The sequence below is a fragment of the Abramis brama genome (genome assembly GCF_963993115.1).
Source record: "Abramis brama genome assembly, chromosome: 20".
Lineage (NCBI taxonomy): Eukaryota > Metazoa > Chordata > Actinopteri > Cypriniformes > Leuciscidae > Abramis > Abramis brama.
In genome coordinates, this window is record NC_139982.1 from 31,705,959 (window position 1) to 31,730,479 (window position 24,521).

At 38.5% G+C, this 24,521-nt stretch overlaps 1 protein-coding gene across 1 annotated transcript in view; it reads left to right on the forward strand.

Moving 5' to 3' along the window:
* spg11 (SPG11 vesicle trafficking associated, spatacsin) overlaps nt 1-24,521 on the forward strand; it is a 41,616-nt gene that overhangs the window by 3,218 nt on the left and 13,877 nt on the right. The window contains exons 3-28 of the mRNA XM_084095957.1: nt 417-644; nt 1,350-1,533; nt 2,490-2,627; nt 2,990-3,363; nt 4,605-4,750; nt 5,452-5,584; nt 6,660-6,815; nt 7,441-7,619; nt 8,821-8,997; nt 9,529-9,600; nt 9,750-9,877; nt 12,174-12,349; nt 12,869-13,052; nt 13,132-13,341; nt 13,892-13,998; nt 14,250-14,395; nt 15,316-15,465; nt 16,300-16,366; nt 16,465-16,630; nt 17,455-17,663; nt 18,895-19,003; nt 19,286-19,445; nt 19,918-20,178; nt 21,097-21,297; nt 22,861-22,968; nt 23,862-24,030. Of these exons, the coding sequence (XP_083952083.1) occupies nt 417-644; nt 1,350-1,533; nt 2,490-2,627; nt 2,990-3,363; nt 4,605-4,750; nt 5,452-5,584; nt 6,660-6,815; nt 7,441-7,619; nt 8,821-8,997; nt 9,529-9,600; nt 9,750-9,877; nt 12,174-12,349; nt 12,869-13,052; nt 13,132-13,341; nt 13,892-13,998; nt 14,250-14,395; nt 15,316-15,465; nt 16,300-16,366; nt 16,465-16,630; nt 17,455-17,663; nt 18,895-19,003; nt 19,286-19,445; nt 19,918-20,178; nt 21,097-21,297; nt 22,861-22,968; nt 23,862-24,030 (4,338 nt within the window). The remainder of the gene's footprint in view (nt 1-416; nt 645-1,349; nt 1,534-2,489; nt 2,628-2,989; nt 3,364-4,604; nt 4,751-5,451; nt 5,585-6,659; nt 6,816-7,440; nt 7,620-8,820; nt 8,998-9,528; nt 9,601-9,749; nt 9,878-12,173; nt 12,350-12,868; nt 13,053-13,131; nt 13,342-13,891; nt 13,999-14,249; nt 14,396-15,315; nt 15,466-16,299; nt 16,367-16,464; nt 16,631-17,454; nt 17,664-18,894; nt 19,004-19,285; nt 19,446-19,917; nt 20,179-21,096; nt 21,298-22,860; nt 22,969-23,861; nt 24,031-24,521) is intronic.

The window sequence follows — 24,521 nt, forward strand, 5'->3', positions numbered from 1 at the left end:
ATAGACTCCCATTCATTCTGCACTCATGGGCGATCGCCCCCAGTGGAACTCTGGTGGAACTACAACCACAATTCGGTACAATAGGACTTAATAGGGAGTGGCCAGGCTCTCCGTAGACGGGCTCTGACACACACACACACAAGCTCTTAAAGCTCCGCCCTCTGCGCCGGGAGCAGCAGCTCATTTGCATTTAAAGGGACACACACAAAACAACACGTTTTTGCTCACCCTCAAAAATTGACAATTTTAACATGCTATAAAAATATCTGTGGGGTATTTTGAGCTAAAACTTCACACACACACTCTGGGGGAGTAATACAAAGACTTATTTTACATCTTGTAAAAAGGGGCATGACACCACCCCTTTAAACCCTGCTGTGTGCATGATGTGTGTGATCGCCCACTGTCCTCCTCAGATGTGTGTGAGCTGCTCTCTCTCTCTCCACTGAGCTTCACTGATGGTCTGTGTGTTCTGCTGGTGAACACTTCTGTCCTGCTGACGCTGCGCTGGACCGACGAGACCTCGAGCCTCGACACACACTCCTCCTGCCGCCTCGACACACCGATCCCGACGGGTTTATCCTGTGTGGATCAGCGGCTCTGTCGGGGAACGCTGTTCCTCCTGCTCAGCACTGGACTCGCGTGTATCCTTCAGTCACAGATAGACAGGCCTTCTCTGAGCCAGACATGCTGCAGTTCACCTTTGAGATGGTTGAGGTTTATTTATGGACATTAGGACATATTTTTATTGTAATTGTACATGAATCAATCTAGAAGATAATTAAACAAGGCTTGTGAAACACCAAATTCAAAATATTTGTTTATATTTTTTTTCCTTTTTAATTTTGAAGTGAAAAGTGAATATATAATATATAAAAAACTTTTTCATTATATTAAACAATTAATTTAAAATTATATATTTTAAAAAATTTAAGTATTCCAAACTTTTATATTAAATAATTAATGTAATATAATATTTTTTTAAAATCTCTTAAGCATTTCAAACTTTTAAATTATATTAAACAATTATATATTATTATATACACACACTACTGGTCAAAAGTTTGGAGTAATTACATTTTTTTATGTTTTTGTATGTATATATGTCTCTTATGCATAGTGCAATTCAAAGATTTCATTATATATATAAAAAAATAAAAAATAAATTATTTGCACAAAAAAAATATTTTTTTAATTCTCAGTGGTTTTAAAGGCAGTACAAAAAATACTATAATAATGTAAATACTTTTTATTTATTTATTTTGTAATTTTTGACTTAATGTCTCTTTTTAAATGTGTATGATAGAGTTTTGGCCTTGATCTGTGTTCTCCTTGACGGTGTGTGTCAGACGTGTTCGACAGCACTGATGGGACGCTCCTGGCGACGGTGGACTTCCTCTTATACTGCGGCTCAGCAGACGTTTCTCCATCCGTCTCGTTCTGTCTGATCCAGATCTCACATGATCTCAGTACAGCGGTGACCGTGACCCGGCAGAACCAGGCCCTCGCCCTCGACCTCAACCACTACTTCCGGTGCATGTTCAATTCTGCTATTAATATTATACAGTACAATAGAGACAGAGCGGCACGCGTCATAATCTGAAACCACATGCCCACCGGGCAATCCAGCCGTCTCCATTGAGTTTGCATTGTGTGAAGCTGCCTCCTCGTCATTTATGACTTATAACAAAAAACAAAGCAACGTCTGAAAGCTGCTCTGTGACAGGGTGTACAGCAAACAAGCTAAACAACCCAGAGATAAGTTTTTATAAGCTGTCGACCCCAAAAAACAGCGTTTAAGGACACAGAAGTGGAGACAGTGTGATCCTGACACTCAGTATGCACTACATGTGGAGTAAATATTTGAAGAGTTCAGATGCAAAAGCCTCTAAGTGCCATCTGAAATTTTCTTCTAGAATGATCATTTTTATCAAGCTCATATATTTAAGTTCAGTAATTTCACTTAAATGACAATTAATAGGACATTTTCATTGCCATTTAAGTGAAATTACTGAACTTAAATATACGAGCTTGATAAAAATGATCATTCTAGAAGAAAATTTCAGATGGCACTTAGAGGCTTTTGCATCTGAACTCTTCATTTAGTCACTGGTAAGTCAAATATCCAAATGTCAGTTTTATATTTCTGTAAGGTTCACTCTCCTGTCACTGATAACGTTCCCCTCAGTGGCATACGTTAGTTCTCAGAGTAATACGACATGTTGCGCTCTTTCTCAATCGCCTGTATCAACTTTTGTGTCCTTAAACGCTTTATAATCCGTTATTGTTTTTTGTGTGTTTATCATATATTTGTTTACCTATATAAATACTATATATATTATATAAATAAAGTATAATTAAAATGAGCATCTTGGATATGTGTATACATTATATATATATATATATATATATATAACATTGCGATTAAATAACGTGAAGTCAGCTGCAATTTCCAGATCTATTTCCTATTGTTCTTGTGTGTATTTCAGGATGTATCCAGATCACTTATGCTGTCACGCTGCCCCTAATCCGCCGTCTCTCCGGCCCAGTGAATCATGGGATCAGGACAGCATCGCAAGCTCCGCCCACAACCTGACCATACTGGATAAACCCTTTCAAACAGACAGGTACTATTGTGACCCTGGACCACAAAACCAGTCACAAATGTTGTCCATTTATGTTCGAGATTGTGCTGCATTCACTCACAAAAATAAATGTTTTATATATTTACGGTAGGAAATGCACAAATTATCTTCATGGAACATGATCTTTACTTAATATCCTCATGATTTTTGGCATAATCGATAATTTTGACCCATACAATGTATTGTTGGCTATTGCCACAGATATACCCGTGCGACATGTGACTGGTTTTGTGGTCCAGGGTCACATATAAATCTGACTTCGTTCTTTATAATGCAACATAATGCATCTCCATAATGCAACACTATCTAACACTTCATTTCCCGGGCCGTTTAAATGTGTTCAGGTCGTGGGAGTCGCGTCTGTCGTTGCTGTATAGTCGATGTAAAGGCCCGGTTCGCCCGGGTCGCGGGTTCCCCTGGTTCAGAGACTTCACACACATCGAGTGCCGACGGGCGGCTGCCACTGCCAAACTCTCCCAGTCCTCCGTGAAGCCAGGGGGCGCTGTGACGTGCTTCACCGTGCCGGAGAGAGCCACGCCGACGGGCCTGAACGTGTCCGAGTTCTCCGCGCTGGTTACGTTCGTTTCTCCTGCGAACGCAAACACGGTTCTGGCCTACTGGGATCTGGAGGGTCAAAGCGTCACGTACCAGCGGTCAGACGCTCCTGCCGTACCCGTCCAGAGATCAGACGACGAACACCTGTGTCTGTTACTGAAGGGTGAGACACGTAATCTGTTGATCTGACCTCTGACCACATGTCAAAATATTACCTGTTTCTATTTTAAAGTTCTCCTATTATGCTATTTTAAAGTTTCCTAATGTTGTTGTGGACTCTCCTACAACAGGTTTACATGCATCAGAGGTCAAAAAACTGTTTAATTTCCTCATGATACACATTTGCACATCAATGATTCTCAACCGACTCGTCAGATGAATCAATCTCTCTAAATCCCGCCTTTCCGCGAGCTACTCTGCTCTGATTGGCCAGAAAGCTCAGTCTGATTTGATTGGTTTACCGCGTACAGCGCTCGCATCGAAAACAAAAACGCCCATTGCCATAACAACGTCAGCTGTGCTGAGGCTTCAGACACTGTAAACTGAACACAGTAACGAACAATGACGTCGATTTGACACTATCAATGCGAGCGCGAATCCGATGATGAAACACTGGAAGAACTAGTTATTCAACCCGAACCTCCATCTCATTTATTGATTTACATAAGCATTTATTTAAACATAAGCATTTATGCAAATATTTATTTAAGCATTTATTTAAACATAAGCATTCTTTGATTATTTTTTTAGCATTTATTCAAGCTTTTTTATTTAAGCATTTGTTTAAACATTTATTTAAGCATTTTTTATTTAAGCCTTTATTTAAAATACAGTATTAAATACAGTATTAAACATTTATGTATTTAAGAATTCATTAATTTATTTAGGGGGTTATTTAAACATAAGAATTTATGTAAATATTTATTAAGGCATTTATTTATCCATTAAAGCATTTTTGTTAATTTATGCATTTAAGAATTTAAATAATGATTTAATATATATATTTTTTTTTAGCATTTATTCATTCATTTATTTAAGCATTAGTTTAAACATTTATTTATGCAATTATTTATTTAACCATTTTTAAAGTATTGTAATATTATTTGTACTGCCTTTTAAATATGTATGACATATCAATACCATCTGAGAGTATTCATGGAAATTACTAATATGGCTTGATTTTCTTTATGCAAAATATAAATTCTTATTTTTATATTTTATTTTATTTTTTGCTTATGATTAGGTTAATGTCAGCTGGTATATAAATAAGATTTGATTGTGTGCTTACAAAAAATACTGTGATGGTACCATGGTACACTGACTGTATTACCATGTTACATTGAGTGTATATCATGTTACTGAATGATGAATGTGTGTGTGTGTGTGTGTGTGTGTGTGTTTTAGCGTCGGGTCTGTCGGTGGTTCTGTTCTGTGTGACGCAGGAGGAACTGTTGAACCGGCTGATGGTTTTTGGCACTGCTGGTACGGTCGACTCGCTCTGCCATCTGAACGCATGGGGACGCTGTTCAATACCCATACATGCCCTACAGGTACACACACACACACACACACACACACACACACACACACAAGCTATGCCATTTCATCCAAATATTATTCATGAAACTCAGAGAATAATGTGTTTAAGAGGACCTATTCTGCCATGTTGATCTTTCTTTAGTGTGTAATGTTGCTGTTTGAGCATGAAAAAGTTCTTCTCTATATCAGTGTCAGTGTTTCTGAACTCATTGTAGTCTTGAGTTTCTTCCGGGGAACAAACACGTCACAATATTCCTCATTATAATAATTAATGCGCAGAATAAAGGGGCGGGGCCTGGTTGAGTTAGTTAGTAGTGTGTTAAACTGGCGGTTATGGTAATTAGGGGCGGGACATTTCCCAAACACACTCGAAGCGCTCGACCAATCACAACACACTGCTCCAGCCGACCAATCAGAGCACAGTGTGCTTTTCAGGAGGAGGGGCTTCATAGAGACAGGAACTAAACAGAGCGTTACTGACAGACTGGGAAGAGAGGAGCCGCAACAATGGAGATTCAAGCAGGAAAACCTGTTCTAGTAGAGACTAACAACAACATCAAGACTAAAAGTCTTGATAATAGGTCTTTAAGAACTCTGTTTTTATGGTTTAAAGTGCCTAAAACCCTTTAAATCATTGTTCACACAACCTCAAACTTGGCTGCATTGTGTCTGAAATGTCAGTAAGTCTATATGAATGTGATGTTCATTTCAGGCCGGCCTCAAGAACCATCAGCTGGACACGGTTGACTTCTTCCTGAAGAGTAAGGAGAATATCCTGAGCCCCGCGCCTGGGTTTGTTCTGCCCGATCAAACGCCGGTCGTCTCGACCCAAACGCAGCTGAGGAGTAAGACACACTTTAATGAGGTCTTCTGATCCTAACCACCTTCTCCCCCCGCTGCTCAGTTTAACCATCAGAAGAAGTCTTCTCTCAGATCTGACAGGTTATTGAAGGGCAGGAGAAACGGCATAAATGTTAAACTGGAGAGCGTCTTTTTAGCTCATGACCTCAGTGATTAGATCTCATGAAATATGAAAAGCAGTCACAAAAAAGCAAAAGAAAAACATAGAATTTACGACAGATATATTTAAAATATATATAATATATAAAAATAATATTATATAATTAGAAATCCACAATATCGGCCCCATATCGGTATCGGCCGATATATGTTCATTTTTAATGTTATCGTTATCAGTCCAATAAGAACATGTAGCCACATGTTATATATTAAAGCTGATTAATAATGTATTATTTCCTTCAGCTGAGACACTTCAGATGCCACTGTTCAACATGATGGCTTTGAATTGCTTGAAATATGATTGGAATCACTTCAAAAAGGGAAAATACTGTTAAGTGCAGCATAAGTGGCTTTTAATGGTGAGACTTTTGATTTTGTAATCAGGCTCTTAAGAATTATATAAAAAATTGGATTTAGATTTATTGGCCCATATATCGGTTATCGGCTTTCAAATATAAAGAGTTAATGGTTATTGTATCTGCCAAAATGTTCATATCGGTGCATCTCTAATTATACTAAATAATATTAGAATGATTTCTGAAGGATCATGTGACACTGAAGGATAAAGTAATGATGCTGGAAGTATGATCACATTAATAAATTACATTCTAAAATATATTCACATAGAAAAAAGTTCTTTTTAAATTGTAATAATATTTCACTGTTTTTACTGTATTTTTGATCAAATGAATGCACCTTGGTGAGCAGATGAGACTCTTTCACACACATTAAACAGTTGTAATTATTCCACAATTATGTGTGTGTGAGTGTGTGATGGGCAGGTTTAGGGATAGGGGCAGTGTAAGGGAATAGAATATACAGTTTGTACAGTATAAAAACCATTATGTCTATGGAATGTCCCCGTTTAGATAGCGAAGTAAACGTGTGTGTGTGTTTCAGATGTTCAGGCTCTGTGTCCGGCGCTGGATCTGCTGCGTTCTGCCATACGGGACACACACACAGAAGCCCAGAGTCATCAGTTCTGTGAACAACTGCTGAGCATCACGCTGACCTTCCTCAACACACAAACCAAAGTCCTCCTCACCAGCGCACACGGTAAACACACACGCCATCTCAGAGACGTCAGCGCTTATTCTGAGACCTGAAACTGACGTGTGTGTTCAGGGTTCGTACAAAGTGCTTAAAGTGCTTCAATTATATATTTTTGTAATTTAAATCCTGGAAAACCCTGGAAAACAGCCATTTTTATGAATAATTACTTGAAAAGTGCTTGAATTATTGAAAGACCATGTATACATGTACATATGAAATTAGTGTTTCAAAAAAAAAAAAAATTGACGCAAAATGAATGCTGCCGCTCGTGTGATATAGATTTTGAGCCATTTCACACGGCTATTAGCGTGATGTTGCTCATTTATTCCTAAGTATATGATAAAACTTTCATTCTTCAGGTCAATCTCATATTCATTGGGGGAAAAATCTGTTTGAATGTGGAAATCATTTAGTCATTCATATCCTTATAATGGTTAGGGGATTTCAATATTCAGGATTTTGAAATCCTATTAAAATTTCATTTCTGGAATAACTTTTTTAGAATTTGAAAGATAATGAAGATATTGTTTGATAAATGAGATTTCTGATTGTATTCCTTTAAAACCAAGAACAGTAGTGCTTGAAAAGTGCTGGAGTTTGATACGAACACTGTGTGTGTTGTGTGTAGAGCTGGACGTGAACCGGCAGGAGTGTGTGCAGATTTTATACGGCTACATCTCTGATCTGCGCGGGTTCATGAAGAAGTTCCCCTGGGCAGATGGAGGTGAAACACCGGTGTGTGTGAGTCCTCGAGCTCCAGCGTCCGGCGCCCGCACCGACCCGGAGTGGCAGTCGCTCTCTGATGAGGTCAGTCAACGACACACTCGAGACACGAGCCGTGCCTAAAGAAAGAGTCACAAGCTCCTGCATCCTTTTCCATCAAACATGACATCAGGCCTGATATATATATGTGTGGTGTGTGTGTGTGTGTGAGTGTGAGTGTGTGGTGAGAGTGTGTGTAGTGTGAGAGTGTGTGTTGTGAGAGTGTGTGTAGTGTGAGAGTGTGTGTAGTGTGAGAGTGTGTGTAGTGTGAGAGTGTGTGGTGAGAGTGTGTGGTGAGAGTGTGTGGTGTGAGTGAGTGTGTGAGTGAGTGTGTGAGTGAGTGTGTGAGTGAGTGTGTGAGTGAGTGGGTGTGTATAAACAAATGCACACACACATTGTAGTTTTATTCTTTGTGTGCTGAAGCGCTGTATTGATGTACAGATGTAGATCTGACAGTCTTTGCCGCCATCTATTGGTGTAACAATGTAACTTTCACTGAAGTCACAATCACAATCACTAACAGACCTGTTCTCAATACCAAATACAGCATATTAATTATATAAAATAAAATATTATTTACTTAACTATAAGTCCCCCTGTGGTGAAAATCCAGTTTTTAATGTTGTTTGTGTCTATGTGGTGTTTTTAATATGCTATAATACGCTACATACACGATCTACGTACATGAGCACTGACAGATCTCTGAACCCGTCTCAACAAATTGTCAAATAGACGCTTTTTTTTAATCGCACATTTAAGGTCTAAACAACTAAAATTCTCGCCTAAAAACTCTTAAAACTACATTCCGTGACTCAATAACAGTAGTTTTTGTTCAATTATAGTAGGTTTGCTCCTCCACCATCAGCGCTTTCTGTGAGAAATGCTGCCAGTTTAGATGCGGCAGAAACAAGACGAGTCATACAAGTTGTGAAACGGTTTCCGTGTGATATCAGAATATTGCAAGGCTCTCGGCCAATCAGATTTGAGAACCAGGGCCCAGTCGCATAAACATAGCCATTATGTTAACACTGTGTCTTAAGAACTTGTACGAACAGCTAGCAGTTAGCTAGGGCTAATCAGTCTTACTTTTCGGTATCAAATTAGACCAATCTACGTTTTTACGTAACTCACTTTAAAAAGATATATACCCGTCTTAAAAGAAAGAAATTGATGACTAACTTGTAAGACTAGTCTTTTATGCAGTTTATGCATAGTTTATGCAACCGTGTGTGTGTGTGTGTTTCAGGCTGTTGTGCAGCGCGCTATATTAAGCAGAAGGATCCCACAAGCGCAGGCTTTTCTACGCAGACGTGGCTCTGTTGAATGCAGATTGGAGGACATCAGGAAGACAGGATTGAGACACACCTTTACCTGTCTCACTCACAGAGACCTGGAGCAGGCTAAAACACTGCTGACTAACATGGTACACACACACATACACACGATCAAACAAACAGCTGAAATACTGGACACTGCTGTTCAAAAGTTCGGGGTCGGGAAAGACTGTTTAATGTTTCTGAAAGAGTCTCTTCTGCTCAAGACTGGATTTATTTGATTAAAAATACAGTAAAATTTGTGAAATATTATTAAATTTTAAAATAACTGAATATATGTTAAAATGTAATTTATTCCTGTGATCAAAGCTGAATTTTCAGCATCATTACTCCAGTCTTCAGTGTCACATGATCCTCCAGAAATCACTCTAATATGAGGATTTGATGCTCAAGAAACATTTCTGATTATTATCAGTGTTAAAAAGTTTCGTATTCATGTGGAGACTGACACGTTTTATTTCTCAGGATTCTTTGATGAATTTACTGTCACTTTTGATCAATTTAATGCGCCCTTGCTAAATAAAAGTATTGATTTCTTTAAAATGATATACATCTTACTGACCCCCAGACTTTGATTTTACAGTGTAATATAACGCAGGACTGACTGTCTGTGTTTTCAGGGCTTTAATGTGAAGGAGCAGCTCCACAGCATCTGTGTTTTCACTGCCGATCGGGATCTAAGGGCCTTCATGGTGAGAAGAAACAATCTAATCCTCAAAGTAAAACTCTTTAAGGGTTCAATCACTGGATGGACTGGACTGGATTCATTTATTTTTTATCGTTATGGATTATTTTTTGCTGTTTTAGTAATTTAGTATTGTTTTTGTGCTGTGGTTCGCAGGTTGAGGAGCTGCAGAAGCAGAATTACCTCTCGCATGAAGAGTTTGAGCAGGTGGAGTTCATTCAGACGATCGAGAGCTTGTGTTCGACTCCTGCGACGAGACGCTCCAGCCGTCTGGACAGCAGCAGGCGAGTGTTTCTCTCTCATCTGCTTTTTCAGGGGTTGTTTCTGGCATATTTGACACTTTTATTGAGACAGTAACACAGGAAATGATGTGGGCTTGGGCGGTACAGAATGACTTGAGCTCGATTTGAGCATCATTTCCAAAGCGTGGCATGTGTTGACATGAATTAGATGACTTTAAGATAGCAAATTAAGCTGTTTTTTAGGACCATTCACTTTTTCATGACAGGTTACGCCCCAAATTCTCCTTCTGTCTGTCTATGTTTTGTTTAAATGTTTATTTTTTATTTATTTAATTTTTTATTGAACATGTATAACAGCAAATACATAGTTACAACTCAAAACAGAATTAAACAACAATAATAGAATTATAAACGGTAGACAAAAAGCCAGTAAAATAAACAGACAGAAAAAAAACGGAAAAAAAAAACAATGAAACCAGGTGTAACATATAATTTAAAATCAATTAAATTCAAGAGAGAGAAATGCCTTGAGTCCCTTTTTTTTTGTTTTTTTTGTTTTTTCATTATAAAAAAGCATAAATATTATACTTTGTGCACAACGTAACAGACTTTAAAGCTTATCAATGGTGGTTTGTTTATCTTTCCTACATCTATTTAACCCTCAGTTGCTTATTTTTAACACTGTAAAAGACAAAGTGAGAAAGAATTAAAGAATACAATTTAAAAGGCAAGTCGAGCGTTTAAGGCGAGACACTACAGGTGAATAGGGTAAAATTTTAAAATAATAGATATCACCATGAAACTTCCTCAGTTGATTACTTGCACAAGTATATAAAAAAAATGTATTACAAGTTTTTGAAATTTATATGTTTAATTATGCAAATTAAGCATTATCTCATTAAATATGCGTGATTTTGCATATATTTTCGGTAGATAGATCTGAACATATGATAAAGGCAGGTGCAAAATTCTTTTTTCATTTTAACACACAAGATGAAAAAAAAATCAGAGGGATTTCAGAATATATGCTTTCATTACCTTGGAAATCAAAATATACTGTCCATAGCCTTGAAAAAATCAATTTTCGCCATATTTTTCTGATTAAAATGACACATAATTCAGGCCAGGAATGATTTATTAACAAATCCCTCTGAAAATATCCTCAGAATACTGCTAAGTGTATAACTGGAAGGTTTGGTGTACATAGGTGCTACATAGGCTGAGATGTTTGTACTGGAGAATGAAAAACTCATTTTGAGAAAACGGCGTTTAAACAGCTCTAAATGAGATTTCGTCATTAGCTTTAAATCTCCCTTTGCACATTCACGATTGGTTACTGATAGAAAGGAAATGCCCATATTTGGGATAGTGTTGTGCAGGAGACTCAGAGCTTTACAACGATACTGGTCATGACAGACGTCAGTGAACAGACGGATCTCGGTGTGTCGTGTTGGAATGATAACTTCTTGGTAAATTCGGGAGAAACTTACTGCCGCAAGTAAACAAAATGTAATAAAATAAACATCTTAATGTATATTATCAATGTTTTCTTTATAGCAGCTTGAAAGAAGACATATTGAAGGAGTAAACTAGCCCAAAATCTCAAAACTGACCACTGCGTGATAAATCAATGTTTTTACCTGCCGTGTCTCGCCTTAATTCCCAACAAACATAAAGACTTGATTTAGGTAATTAATTTGTCAAGCATTTATTCACAAGCCAGTCCAAAAACATGTCCAGGTCATATTTCACCTCAAGTAATAATAAATTACATTTTGCATATAGCAAATGAAGCTGTTTTTAACAGTTAAAGGTGCAGTGTGTAATATTGAGCTGCATCTAGTGGTGAGGTTGTGAATTGCACCCAACAGAAGTTACGGTGGCCGACAGGAAGTGATGTCGTCGTCTGAGACGGCAGAGAGTAGCCAGTTAAACAATGAGGTTTCTTCACAAAGATAAATAAATTATGTTTACTTTATAATTCAGTAAAACGATATGTTATTGCGAATATTATTGTCACTTGTTCATCATTGTGTCAGTGTTTTATTCGCTGACTTTAGCTAAAGCTTCTTTACACGAAGAACAACATAGTGACGAAACGCGTTTGTCCGTTCAGGGCCACCGTAGAAACATGTCGATGTAAGGAGACCCGCGGTGTGTGTAGAGAGAAATGCCTCATTCTAAGCTAATAAAAACATAACGGTTCATTATATAAGGGTTTATACACCACTGAAACCATAGTTATGAATATGATATTGCATTTCTGTCGACAGATCCTAAATATTACATAATGCACCTTTAAGGCTAAAAGTGAGAGTTGTGTGGGTCTTCTGTGCAGGGTTCTGCAGATGACCCGGTCCGATCCCGACAGCAGAAGAGTTCTGGAGGAGATCCTGCAGGAACCAGAGGCGTCGTCTTCCGGGTCTGTACTGGATCCTGTGCGTCTGGACTGGGTCAGATACTGGGACAGAGACGCTCAGAACGCCATCCTTCTGTCCCGACTGCAGCCGTCCAGTGAGTTCAACACGGCTGACCGCTTTTATGATCATTACTCAGTTAAAATAAAGTATTCTTAGTAGAGATGCACTGATGTACCAAAAAAATTTAAATTTTAATACATTTAAAACCATCGGCTATAGCATGAAAAAGGCCGATATAAGAAACCATTGCTCTCAAAAATTATAAAAAAAATTTGATTTAGATTTATCGGCCATTATATCGGTTATCGGCTTTCAAAGAATTATCGGTTATCGGTATCAGCCAAAGTTTTCATTTCGGTGCATCCCTAAATTTTAAATGGATCCAATAAATTTTTAATAGAAATGATTTGATTATGCAGCTATCTAGTATACTTTAATGCATGCATTTTTGAACTTAGCGACATTAATCTATTTTTAGTGTTAAATAAGAGTGCAAGTGACAAATATCAGTATTGAAATCAACCAATAGTTGTTTGTTAAAATCAGTATCGGCTTCGGTATTTCTTATGATATGATGCTTTAAGTTGAAGATATGCTTGTTTTGCTGTTGCAGCTCAGGGTTCGTGGGATGCTGCTGTTTTGTGGTCGTATCTCACCTCTCTGCACGATTCTGTGCGAGTGTCTTCATGGGTCTGCGGTCCCGCTGGAGAGAGGCCAGCGCTCACACCGGACGTCATCAACAGCAGCAGCCGGTGTGGGGAACACCTGCGACACCGAGTCCTGGACCTGCTCGCCCGGTCAGAGCCGCTCACGGGAACACGCTCACCGCAAACAGAAACAAATACACCTAAAGTTGACCTTGCTGTGTGTGTTCAGACAGGGGCTGTTCGTGCAGTCGGAGATGGAGGACTTCGAGCAGTTGCTGTGGCGACTGGGTCAAGCTGGAGGAGTGATGCATCATGGGAATGACCCTCCCGTCCCACAGTTCCAGGTGTCACAGGGTCAGGAGTTTCACCAGCGCTTCGTCCTGCACTGCCTGGAGAACAGCCTTCAGTACCTGCTCTACTGCTACCTGGAGCACTACAGGTGAGGCACGGGACTGGGCCATCATACAGCGGAAGCAGAAAATGAAATTTATGTTTACATTACTAGAAGAAGCAACTTTTTAGAAAACACAGAAGTCGTTTTTTAAGTGTGTGTGTGTGAGTGTGCGTGCGTTTGTGTGTGTGTGTGTGTGACAGAGTGAATGTGTATATATATATATATATATATATATATATATATATATATATATATATATATATATATAATAATTGCCTAAAATTAATAAATTGCGTATTAATAAATCTTTTTTTAGATATAAAAAAAGTATAACTTGGATCTGCACATTTTGATATGCACACTATGAATATCAGTTCATAATTCTGGAAATTTGGAAATGAATTCCGAAATTACCCAAAATATCTAGAATGATTATATAACAATTTCCACACTATAATAAATACTATATATATAATGAATTAAATAATATATAATCATTTTTTAATGAATTGCGTCTGAGATGTTTATGAGATGTTTTTTAGTAGAAGTCATCTGATTGTGCATGCATTTTTCTCTCTTTCTCTCTGTCTTTCAGCTTAACTCCTGAGAACTGCCCGGTTCTGGCCGACAGGAACATGTTCGAGAGTTTCCCCTGGTTTGAGATGATGCTGAAACTCCAGAAAATTAGCAGAGACCTTAAAGGTGCGAGTGTTTTCATTCGACGTGTACAAATAGTTTTCTAGTCTGTTAGTCTATGGTTTCTTATAGGTGTGTGTGTGAGTGAGTGTGTGAGTGTGTGTGTGAGCGTGAGAGCGTCAGTGTGTGAGTGTGTGAGAGAGTGTGCGTGAGAGCGTCAGTGTGTAAGAGAGAGAGCGTGTGAGATGAGGGTTCATGAAATAAGGCTTTTAATTTCTCAGTGGAAAAAGCGTTCGAGTGTGTGTTTTGTGTTTCAGACCCCGAGCGTGTGTTTGAGGCCAGTGTGACGTGTGCTCAGGTGCTTCTGCCCGGCAGTCAGGCCAGCATCAGCAGCATGTTACTGGAGGGTCACAGTCTCCTCGCCCTGTCCACTATCATGTTCAGAGCCGGCGGCATCGACCAGGTGTGTGTGTGTGTGTGTGTGTGTGTGAGAGAGAGTGTGTGTTACTGGAGGGTCACAGTCTCCTCACCCTGTCCACTATCATGTTCAGAGCCGGCGGCATCGACCAGGTGTGTGTGTGTGTGTGTGTGTGTGTGTGTGTGTGTGTGAGAGAGAGTGTGTGTTACTGGAGGGTCACAGTCTCCTCACCCTGTCCACTATCATGTTCAGAGCCGGCGGCATCGACCAGGTGTGTGTGTGTGTGTGTGTGTGTGTGTGTGTGTGAGAGAGTGTGTTACTGGAGGGTCACAGTCTCCTCGCCCTGTCCACTATCATGTTCAGAGCCGGCGACATCGACCAAGTGTGTGTGTGTGTGTGAGAGTGTGTGTGTGTGTGTGTGTGTGTGTGTGAGAGAGAGTGTGAGAGAGAGTGTGAGAGAGAGTGTGTGAGAGAGTGTGTGAGAGAGTGTGTGAGAGAGTGTGTGAGAGAGTGTGTGAGAGAGTGTGTGAGAGAGTGTGTGAGAGAGTGTGTGAGAGAGTGTGTGAGAGAGTGTGTGAGAGAGTGTGAGAGAGAGTGTGAGAGAGAGTGTGAGAGAGAGTGTGAGAGAGAGTGTGTGAGAGAGTGTGTTACTGGAGGGTCACAGTCTCCTCGCCCTGTCCACTATCATGTTCAGAGCCGGCGGCATCGACCAGGTGTGTGTGTGTGTGTGTGTGTGAGAGAGTGTGTGTGTGTGTGAGAGTGTGTGTGTGTGTGTGTGGGTGTGGGTGTGTGAGAGAGTGTGTGTGTGTGTGTGTGTGTGTGTGTGTGTGTGAGAGAGAGTGTGTTACTGGAGGGTCACAGTCTCCTCGCCCTGTCTACTATCATGTTCAGAGCCGGCGGCATCGACCAGGTGTGTGTGTGTGAGAGAGTGTGTATCTATGTGTGTTTATTCTCTGTGTGTGCAGGCGGTGCGTGAGGGCGAGCGAGGGCAGGACCCGCTGAGCCGAGTCGACCCGCAGCTGCTGAGAATGGCTCTGAGTGTGTATCCCAAACTCAGAACGGCCCTGTTCCCCCAGAGCGTCTCGAGAGACACTTCCCTCTACAGCCTCATGCAGGTGCTGCTACTCTACTGACTCAATACCTTACAGCAGGGCTCTCAAACTCAAACTGGCTGGGGGCCATTGCCATGAATGACATCTCATAGGAGGGCCATTTTAACATTCAAGCACAAGAAAGCGAATTTTTTTTGTGGAAATTTATGTTAGCTATTATTTATTATTAATGATATATTTATTAATTTTAGCTCTCATTTACTTCAAATTCTGTAACTAATATATTTTGTCATACTTAACAAAAAATGTTAACATCAGTATATATTAAACAGATACTATATTTAACAATAAATAAACGTAAGTGGTATGTGAATGGTGTGGTGTGTGAGAACAATAAATAAACGTAAGCGGCAGTTTGAGAGAGAGTGCACCTTATAGTGTGTTCAGACATTTCTTATAGGTGTGTGTGTCGGGGAGTGTCTTATCAGTGTGTCGGGGAGTGTGTCGGGGGGTGTGTCGGGGGGTGTGTCGGGGGGTGTGTCGGGGGGTGTGTCGGGGGGTGTGTCGGAGGGTGTGTCGGAGGGTGTGTCGGAGGGTGTGTCGGAGGGTGAGAGAGTGTGTGGTTGTGAGAGTTTGTGTGTGTGATGGGTAGGTTTAGGGGTCGGGTTAGTGTGTGTGTGTGATGGGTAGGTTTAGGGGTCGGGTTAGTGTGTGTGTGTGATGGGTAGGTTTAGGGGTCGGGTTAGTGTGTGTGTGTGTGTGTGTGTGTGATGGGTAGGGTTATTGTAGGGGATAGAAAATACAGTTTGTCCAGTATAAAAACAGTTACGCCTATGGAATGTCCTCACAAGTATAGCAAAACAAACCTGTGTGTGTGTGTATATTTCCTTTCTGCAGTCTTTGGATCCATTGGATCCCTCCAAACTCTTCGGATGGCAGTCGGCCAACGCCGTCGGCGGCACCGGTAGGCGGTTACACGTTATCGTGCCACAGAAAAGTTCATTATTTCCTGGGACTGAGCGATTTTATTCACTAAATGATGTATTTTCTGAAATCTTCCAGAAACGTCGAGCGAGCCGCCCCATTTCTCCAGCCCTCACCTGGTCAGTAAATTCGCGGTGGTTGAGAATCTGGATTTCCTGTATTACCTGCGTCACGGCCGGCCTTCGTTCGCCTTTGGGGTTTTTCTCACACAACATCTTATCAACTGCAGTAATGTGAAGCTACAGTGAGCAAAATGTGGAAATTAAACCTAAATAATACTTTACAACAAGGTTCCATTAGTTAATGCACTGACTAATATTAACTAACAGTGAGGAATACATTTCTTACCTTTTTTATGAATCGTTAATAAAAATGCAACTGTTGTTGTCAGTATTTAGTTTTTAGCATGTTTTATCACATTGCTAGCATGATTTAACTTGTTCCTGGCATTATTTGGCACATAATTAGCATGTTTATAGCTTCTATTACCACATTGCTAGCATTTTTGTAGTATGTTCAAGTGCGTTGCTGGTATGTTTAACATGTTTGTTAACATGATTTACCACGTAAACATTTCTAGCATGATTTAGCATATTGCTAGCATGTTTTAGCATATTGATAGCTTGATACATCGCTAACATGTTGCTAGTATGTTTTATAATATTGCTAACATTATCATTTTGTACATACTATGTTGTAGCACATTGCAACCATGATTTAACATGTTGGAAGCATTTTTAGCATTTGTTGCTAACATGAATTAGCATGTCTTACTAAATTATTTCTAACATGTTTTAGCATATTGCTAGTATGCTTTAACATGTTGTTAGTATGCTTTATCACATAGCTAGCATGTTACTAGCATGATTTAGCTCATTGCTAACATAATCCTTGTACATTGTTAGCATAAATTAGCATGTTGCTAACATGTTTTAGCATTTTGTTAGCACATGGTTAGCATGTCAAGCCAACAAAAGCTTAAACAGTGGATCATTATGTTAATAGCTAAATAGGTATGACTAAATATTTAGAAATAACTATCTAATATCGTGATATTTCTGTGCTCAGGTTGTCTCTGGCTGCGGATCAAGCGTACTCTCTCGGCCTGTTGAGCTTCAGCAACGCGTGTGTGTCGGCGGCGTGTGTGTGTTTCTGTGAGCTCTTAGGAGAGTGTAGCCTCAAACTGAGGGTAGATCTGCGAGTGCTTAACCTCATCCTCAAACTCTGGACTCAGACCCGCGAGGACGGAGCCGTAGCTTCGCTCAGACTGACCCTCGGTGAGTGAGAACACGTCTCTTCCTGCATTCAAACTCAATCACATGTCCTATTTTGAAGCAATGTGTGTATTAGCTGATTTTCACACTTCATTTTAATTATTTTATTATGTGCTTTTGTCACAATTGTTTGTTTGTTTTTATTTAGCTTTTTTTAATTTCAGGTTTAGTCATTTTACTACTTCAACTTCAACATGTTTGTAATAGCATATATAAAGTGTTAATTCATGCTAGTAAAATGTTAATTCATGCAAGCAATGTACTGAAACATGCTAGTAGTAACATGCTAAAACATGTTAGCAATGTGCTAAAGCATACTAACAACCTGTTAACACATACTAGCAATGTTAAAATATGTTAGCAATATGTTAGTCATTTGGTAAGACATGTTAATTCATGCTAGCAACATGTTAAAATGTTTGCAACATGTTAATTCATGATAGCAATTTACTACAATGTGCTAGTAACATGCTAGCAAAGTGCTAAAGTATACTAACAACATGTTAAAGCATACTAGCAATGTGTTAAAACATGCTAGCAACATGTTCATAATTTGGTAAGTCATGCTAATTCATGCTATTAACAAAAATGCTTGCAACATGGTAATTCATGCTAGCAATGTGTGTTGAAGCATACTAACAACGTTAAAACATACTAGCAATGTTAAAACATTATTTGGTTAGACGTTAATTCATGCTAACAACTTGTTAAAAATGCTAGCAACATGCTAATTCATGCTAGCAGTGGACTAAAACACGTTAGTAACATGCTAGTAGTAAAATGCTAACATACTAGCAATGTTAAAACATGTTATTTGGTAAGACATGTTAATTCATGTTAGCAGTATGCTAGAAATTATTGCAACATGATAGTAATTTGGTAAATCATGTTAGCAAAATGTAAAAAATGCTTGTCACATGGTAATTCATGCTTGCAATGTACTAAAACATGTTAGCAACATGCTAGCGTATATTGACAACATGTTAAATCATACTAGCACTGTACTAAAACATGCTAGCAACATGTTAATAATTTGGTAAGTCACACTAATACATTTTAGCAACATGTCAAAAATGTTTGCAACATTCATGCTAGTAATGTACTAAAACATGCTAGCAACATGCTAAAGCATATTAACAACATGTTAAAACACACTAGCAATGTGTTAAAGCTCATTAGCATGCCTTTGAAGCGATGGCATGCGCTGATTAGCTCCCGCTCTCTCTGTGCTCAGGGGAAAAGGCGAGTAAGTTGTGTACGTCTGAGAGAGCGACGGCTCAGGAGCTGCTGGTGGATCTGGAAACTGCAGTCAGAGACGGACTGGAGAAGAGAGGAATCAGTCGGTCAGTGTTTCAACATTCACAACACTGTGGGAAAACACTGCAGATCGGCACCTTTAGGGTTAAACTAATAGGGTTAATTTATTTTTATTTACATTTTAGTCATTTTAGTACTTAGAATTTGACTAGTGCTGGGATTAATTGCGTAAAGTTTGTATTTACATAATTACTAAATATTACACACTGCACCTTTAATGAGTAAATTTTTTAAAAGTTGTAGTTTTAGTGAACAATAAGTGCACTGATTTTGATGACCTGGTGTGTGTGTGTGTGTGTGTGTGTCAGCTCGTCGTTCGAGGCGGCGCAGGAGTGGGCTCTTCCTGTTCAGTTCTGTCGGATCCACTCTCTTCCTCTGAGCTCCGCCTTCCCTCAGGCCTGCGCTCGCGACGCACAGTGGCTCCACTTCCTGCTGTTCGTGCAGGTGCACAACTACCCCCCCCAGCAGGTGCGTCTGTCACACCTGTCCGTCACACCTGTCTGTCACACCTGTCTGTCCTGCGATAGGCTGTTTATTTGATCACAGATTTTTCCTGTTTGTTTTTGTTTTTTGTTTTATTTTATTAAAATATGGAAAAAAGAATAAAATATTTGAATGGGATTACAATGTTTTTGTCCTGTTTTATTTATTTATTTATTTATTTATTTAATTATTTAACATTTTAATGGGATTTTATTTTATTAAAATATGGGGGGGAAATTAAAACCGTTTTAATGGTATTAAGTAGTTTTTTCCCTGTTTTTTTTTATTATTATTTTTTATTAAACTGAGGAAAAGATTAAAAACATTTTTAATGGGATTTTTTACTTACATTTACGTACATTTCATTCACGACCTGACTGTTGCACTGTAATATTATATATATATATATATAACATTTCTGATAACACAAGCTTATGTTTTTGTGGGGTTTGTCCAGGTGAAGTCTCTGGCTGCCGGGTTCAGTCCAGCTCTGCAGTCCCACATTTCCCTGGCGTTCCAAGATCTTCATCCGACGAACTCCCATCAGCCTGTGGACGAGGGCCCGGTTCCCCCCCGAGACGAGGGCCCGGGTCCCCCCCGAGAGCTGTTCCAGGTGCTGCTGCAGAGCCAGGAGAAGCCCCGGCCCTGGAGGATCCTGCTGTCTGAAGCGGTTCATCAGCGCTGTCCTCCTCTGGCTGTGCTCGCCGCCTGTCACCAGGTGTGTGTACGAGACCACACACTCCGACAGATCAACTCTTGCTGGAGCCTGACTGAAATGGTTTTGTCCTTTTTTGTTAATTTAAAGGGGTGGTTGATTATGATTTCACTTTTCTGACTTTAGTTAGTGTGTAATGTTGCTGTTTGAGCATAAACAACATCTGCAAAGTTACAACGCTCAAAGTTCAAAGCAAAGGGAGATATTTGCTTTTACAGAAATCACTTTTTACGGACTTCAACAAACGGCTGGTAGAGACTACACCACATTCCTCCCGGGTTAGTGACATCACCAACCCTAAAATTTACATAAACCCCGCCCCCGGAACACACTTTATAGATTATCAAGACAGAATATGCTAATCAATGACTAGAAGATAACTACACATCAGCTTCATAACTTCACCAACTAACCATTCAGAAATGTCCTGTTGCTTCTACATGTTGTCGCTTCTTCTTGAGTCTCTCCATCATTGTCTGACTCCGGTTTGAACATAAAAGGCTAAAAGTTTTTGAAATGTTCAGTGCATGTGTGTGTGAGTGCAAGCTGTTGAAGCTCCGCCCCCTGTGCCGGGAGCAGCAGCTCATTTGCATTTAAAGGAACACAACAGTGCGTTTTTGCTCACCCTCAAAAACTGACAATTTTAACATGCTATATAAAAATATCTGTGGGGTATTTTGAGCTAAAACTTCACACACACACTCTGGGGACATCAGAGATTAATTTAACATCTTGTGAAAAGGGCATTATACCACCCCTTTAATTGTATTAAATAGTTTTTCCCCAATTTGTTTTTTATTAAACTGAGGAAAAAAACTGAAAACACTTTAATGGGAATAAAATGTTTTTGTCCTTTTTTGTTTGTTTGTTCTTTTATTTTATTAAAATGATTAAAACCAGTTTGTGTGATTTGATTGACAGGGCGCAGAGCTGCTGCAGTGCCTCTGTGTGTGGATCCTGACTTCTGTCGATGATGATGTCACTCACGAAGCCACCGCCCACATCAACGAGAGCCCCGCCCATCACGTGTGGAACCTGCATGATCTCTCCATCTTGTGGAAGATCCTCCTGTGCCGGAGAAAGATCCGGCCTCTGATTCGTGGCTTCCAGCTGTTTCAGAGGGTAAGACACGCTCTGATTGGACGAGCCACCGTCTTAAACTGAAGTGCAAAACAGATATCAGATCATGATGAAGGCATTGGTCAAGTTTCTTTGTCATGAACAATAATTTGACCAAGATATTTTGGTAACACTTTACAGTAAGTTTCATTAGTTAACTACCTTAGTTAACATGAACTAAGAATGAACAATACTTCTACAGCATTTATTAATCTTAGTTAATATTAATTTCAAAATGTACTGATATGTTATTAAAATCAAAGGTAGTATTTGTTAACATTAGTTAATGCACTGTGAACTAACATGAACAAACAATGAACAGCTGTATTTTTATTAACTAACATTAGCAAAGATTAATAAATAGAGTAACAAATGTATTGCTCATTGTTAGTTCATGTTAGTTACTGTTAATGTTAGCTAACTAACTAACCTTATTGTACAGTGTTACCGATATTTTAAAGTCCTCAGTACAACTATAATGATAACGGCTCAGAGAAACAATATCATTGGAATCACATTCAGAAATATTATTTTTTCAGCTGATGAACGATAAAAACATTGACAGCCAATCAGAATCCATCCTGCTTTAAAGACCTCAAGCATTTAAAGCGACAGACGACAAAACTGCAGCGCTTATAATAAACAGAACAATATTGTTATTTAGTGTGGATGTTAAATATTTATTGTTATATTTATCGTTTCTTTGTGTGAACGGGCCTTTAATCTTTTTTTCATATTTTGAAGAATAAAATAAAAAACAAATGTGAAATTACTTCTATAGTACATTATATTATATTTATATATATATATATATATATATATATATATATATATATATATATATATATATATATTTATATACGTGTGTGTGTGTTTAAATGACATCAGGTCTGATACATATATTTATAAATATATATTATACATGAAACAAAACATCAGGCCTGATATATATATATATATATATATATATATATATATATATATATATATATATATATATATATATATATATATATATATATATTTACACACTCACACTCATATAATACATTTAATAACTTTTTTGAGACTAATCGCAATCAATCGATTTGACAGCACTAATATTATATTAAATTATATTTTAGGTCACTTTTTTGTTTTCCAGGTGGGACATGTTTTTGCATCAGTATGTTGTTCAGTGTTATTTTAGCAATATTTGCATACTGTTATTGTATTTATTAATATGTTTAATTAGCTTTTATAGTATTTATAAATATTTTTAATTAGCTTTTTATATTTATATTTAAATTTTTCTTTTTAATTCCAAAGTTATTTTGTAACGTGTTTTTGTTGTTTTTATCAGTTTTTTTATATTTCTATTTAGCATTTAATTTGAATTGTTATTTTTCAGGATTCTTTGATTAATAGAATAGCGTTTATTTGAAATATAATCTTTTGTAACATTATAAACACTTTTTGATCAATTTAATGCATTCTTGCTGAATAAATGTTTTATTTTCTCTAAAAAACAATGTTATATTGAATGTTATTTGACATGCATTCTCTGTGTTTCTGTGTGTGTGTCAGGAGTCTCCGCTCATTTACATGCTGAACATGTATGAGTTCTGCTCCGACTACAAAGACTATCAGCGAGCCAAAGACAAACTGCTGGAGTTCCAGAAGTGTTTGCTCAATGTAAGCTCCCACAGCTCACGCGGGTCTCTTTCTCTTCAACTGCTTGTGTTTCTGCTAGTGTTAACAAAAGCACCGACTTCGGTACCAAGTCGATGCTGAAACTTTAAAAATGTGACGCTCTGAGCACGGAATCATAAACACCTCTGATTGGCCGTTGTGTTCACACGCTCATCAGGTATGACTGTGATTGGTTGACAAAATCATGTTGTAAATATACATCAATGACGCTCTTCAGCGCGTGCTTACACACACACACACACAGGAGCGTTTATCAGCGAATCGGTCCTGCTAGTGCCTTCAAAACACTTTCAAACACTTCCGAATTTCAAACAGACTTTTAATCACTCTTAAAACTAGATCTGATCAAGTGGTTTTCACCAGATGTCGTATAGGTCATACAAGTTTGACTCAGGCTTTTTTGCTTAAAGATGAAGACCCAACTCTATGCATGTTTTGTAAGATTTCCCCTCTTTGTTAAAGTTTAAGTTTAATACAAGTAGAATGCTCTTGTTATTTCACTTAAGGACTTATTTAGTAAGATTATGCCTAAAAAAGGTTTTGGATTTTTTATTATATGTTAATTGTGTGTTTGTTTGCTTGGTTTTATTGTATTTATATGATATTTGTATTTTTGTAAATACATTTTTGCCATGAAAAAAGCCTTAGATGCTGACATGGCATTAAATAAAACAATCAATCAATCAATCAAACGCCCCCGTGCGTTGATCATTGTAGCCAATCACAGACATGTCTGATGAGCGCATGAACACAACGGCCAATCAGAGGTGTTTATGATTCCACTCAACAGCACTCAAAGCGTCACATGGTACTGTTTACAACACTAGTTTCTTCTAACACTGCCTGTGTGTGTGTGTGTGTGTGTGTGTGTGTAGTTGCGGAGCAGCAGTGTTGTGTTGAGCTCAGATGTTCTGCCGGTCCAGTGGGTGGAGTCTCAGGCGTCGGTTCTGCTGCTGACGCTCCTGAAGCAGAGCCGGACTCAGTACGAGCTGCGCCGTCTGCTTCAGCTGCTGGTGGACATGGAGCGGCTGCTCAAATCCAACGGTCAGAGCGGCTTTTACCACTCAAACACACTTACAAGGGTTTATATCAATTCTAACTTTTTTCTTGCAATTCTGACTTTTTTCTCGCAATTCTGACTTTCATTTCGCAATTCTGACTCTTGCAATTCTGACTTTTTTTCACGCAATTCTGTCTTTCTCACAATTCTGACTTTTTTCTCATAATTCTGACTTTTTTCTCACAATTCTGACTTTTTTCTCACAATTCTGACTTTTTTTCTCAATTGACTTTGTGAGAATTTTGATTTTATATCTCACAATTTGGACTTTTTTTTCTCTCAATTGAAAGAGAAACTCAATTGTGAGGAAAAAATGACCTATTACATTTTTTTTTCACCAAAACTTCAATTGTTTGAGTAAAAATACAGTAAAATCAGTAATATTGTGAAATATTATATTACATTACAATTTAAAATAGCTGTTTTCTATGTGAATATACAGTATGTTAAACTAATTTATTACTGTGATCAAAGC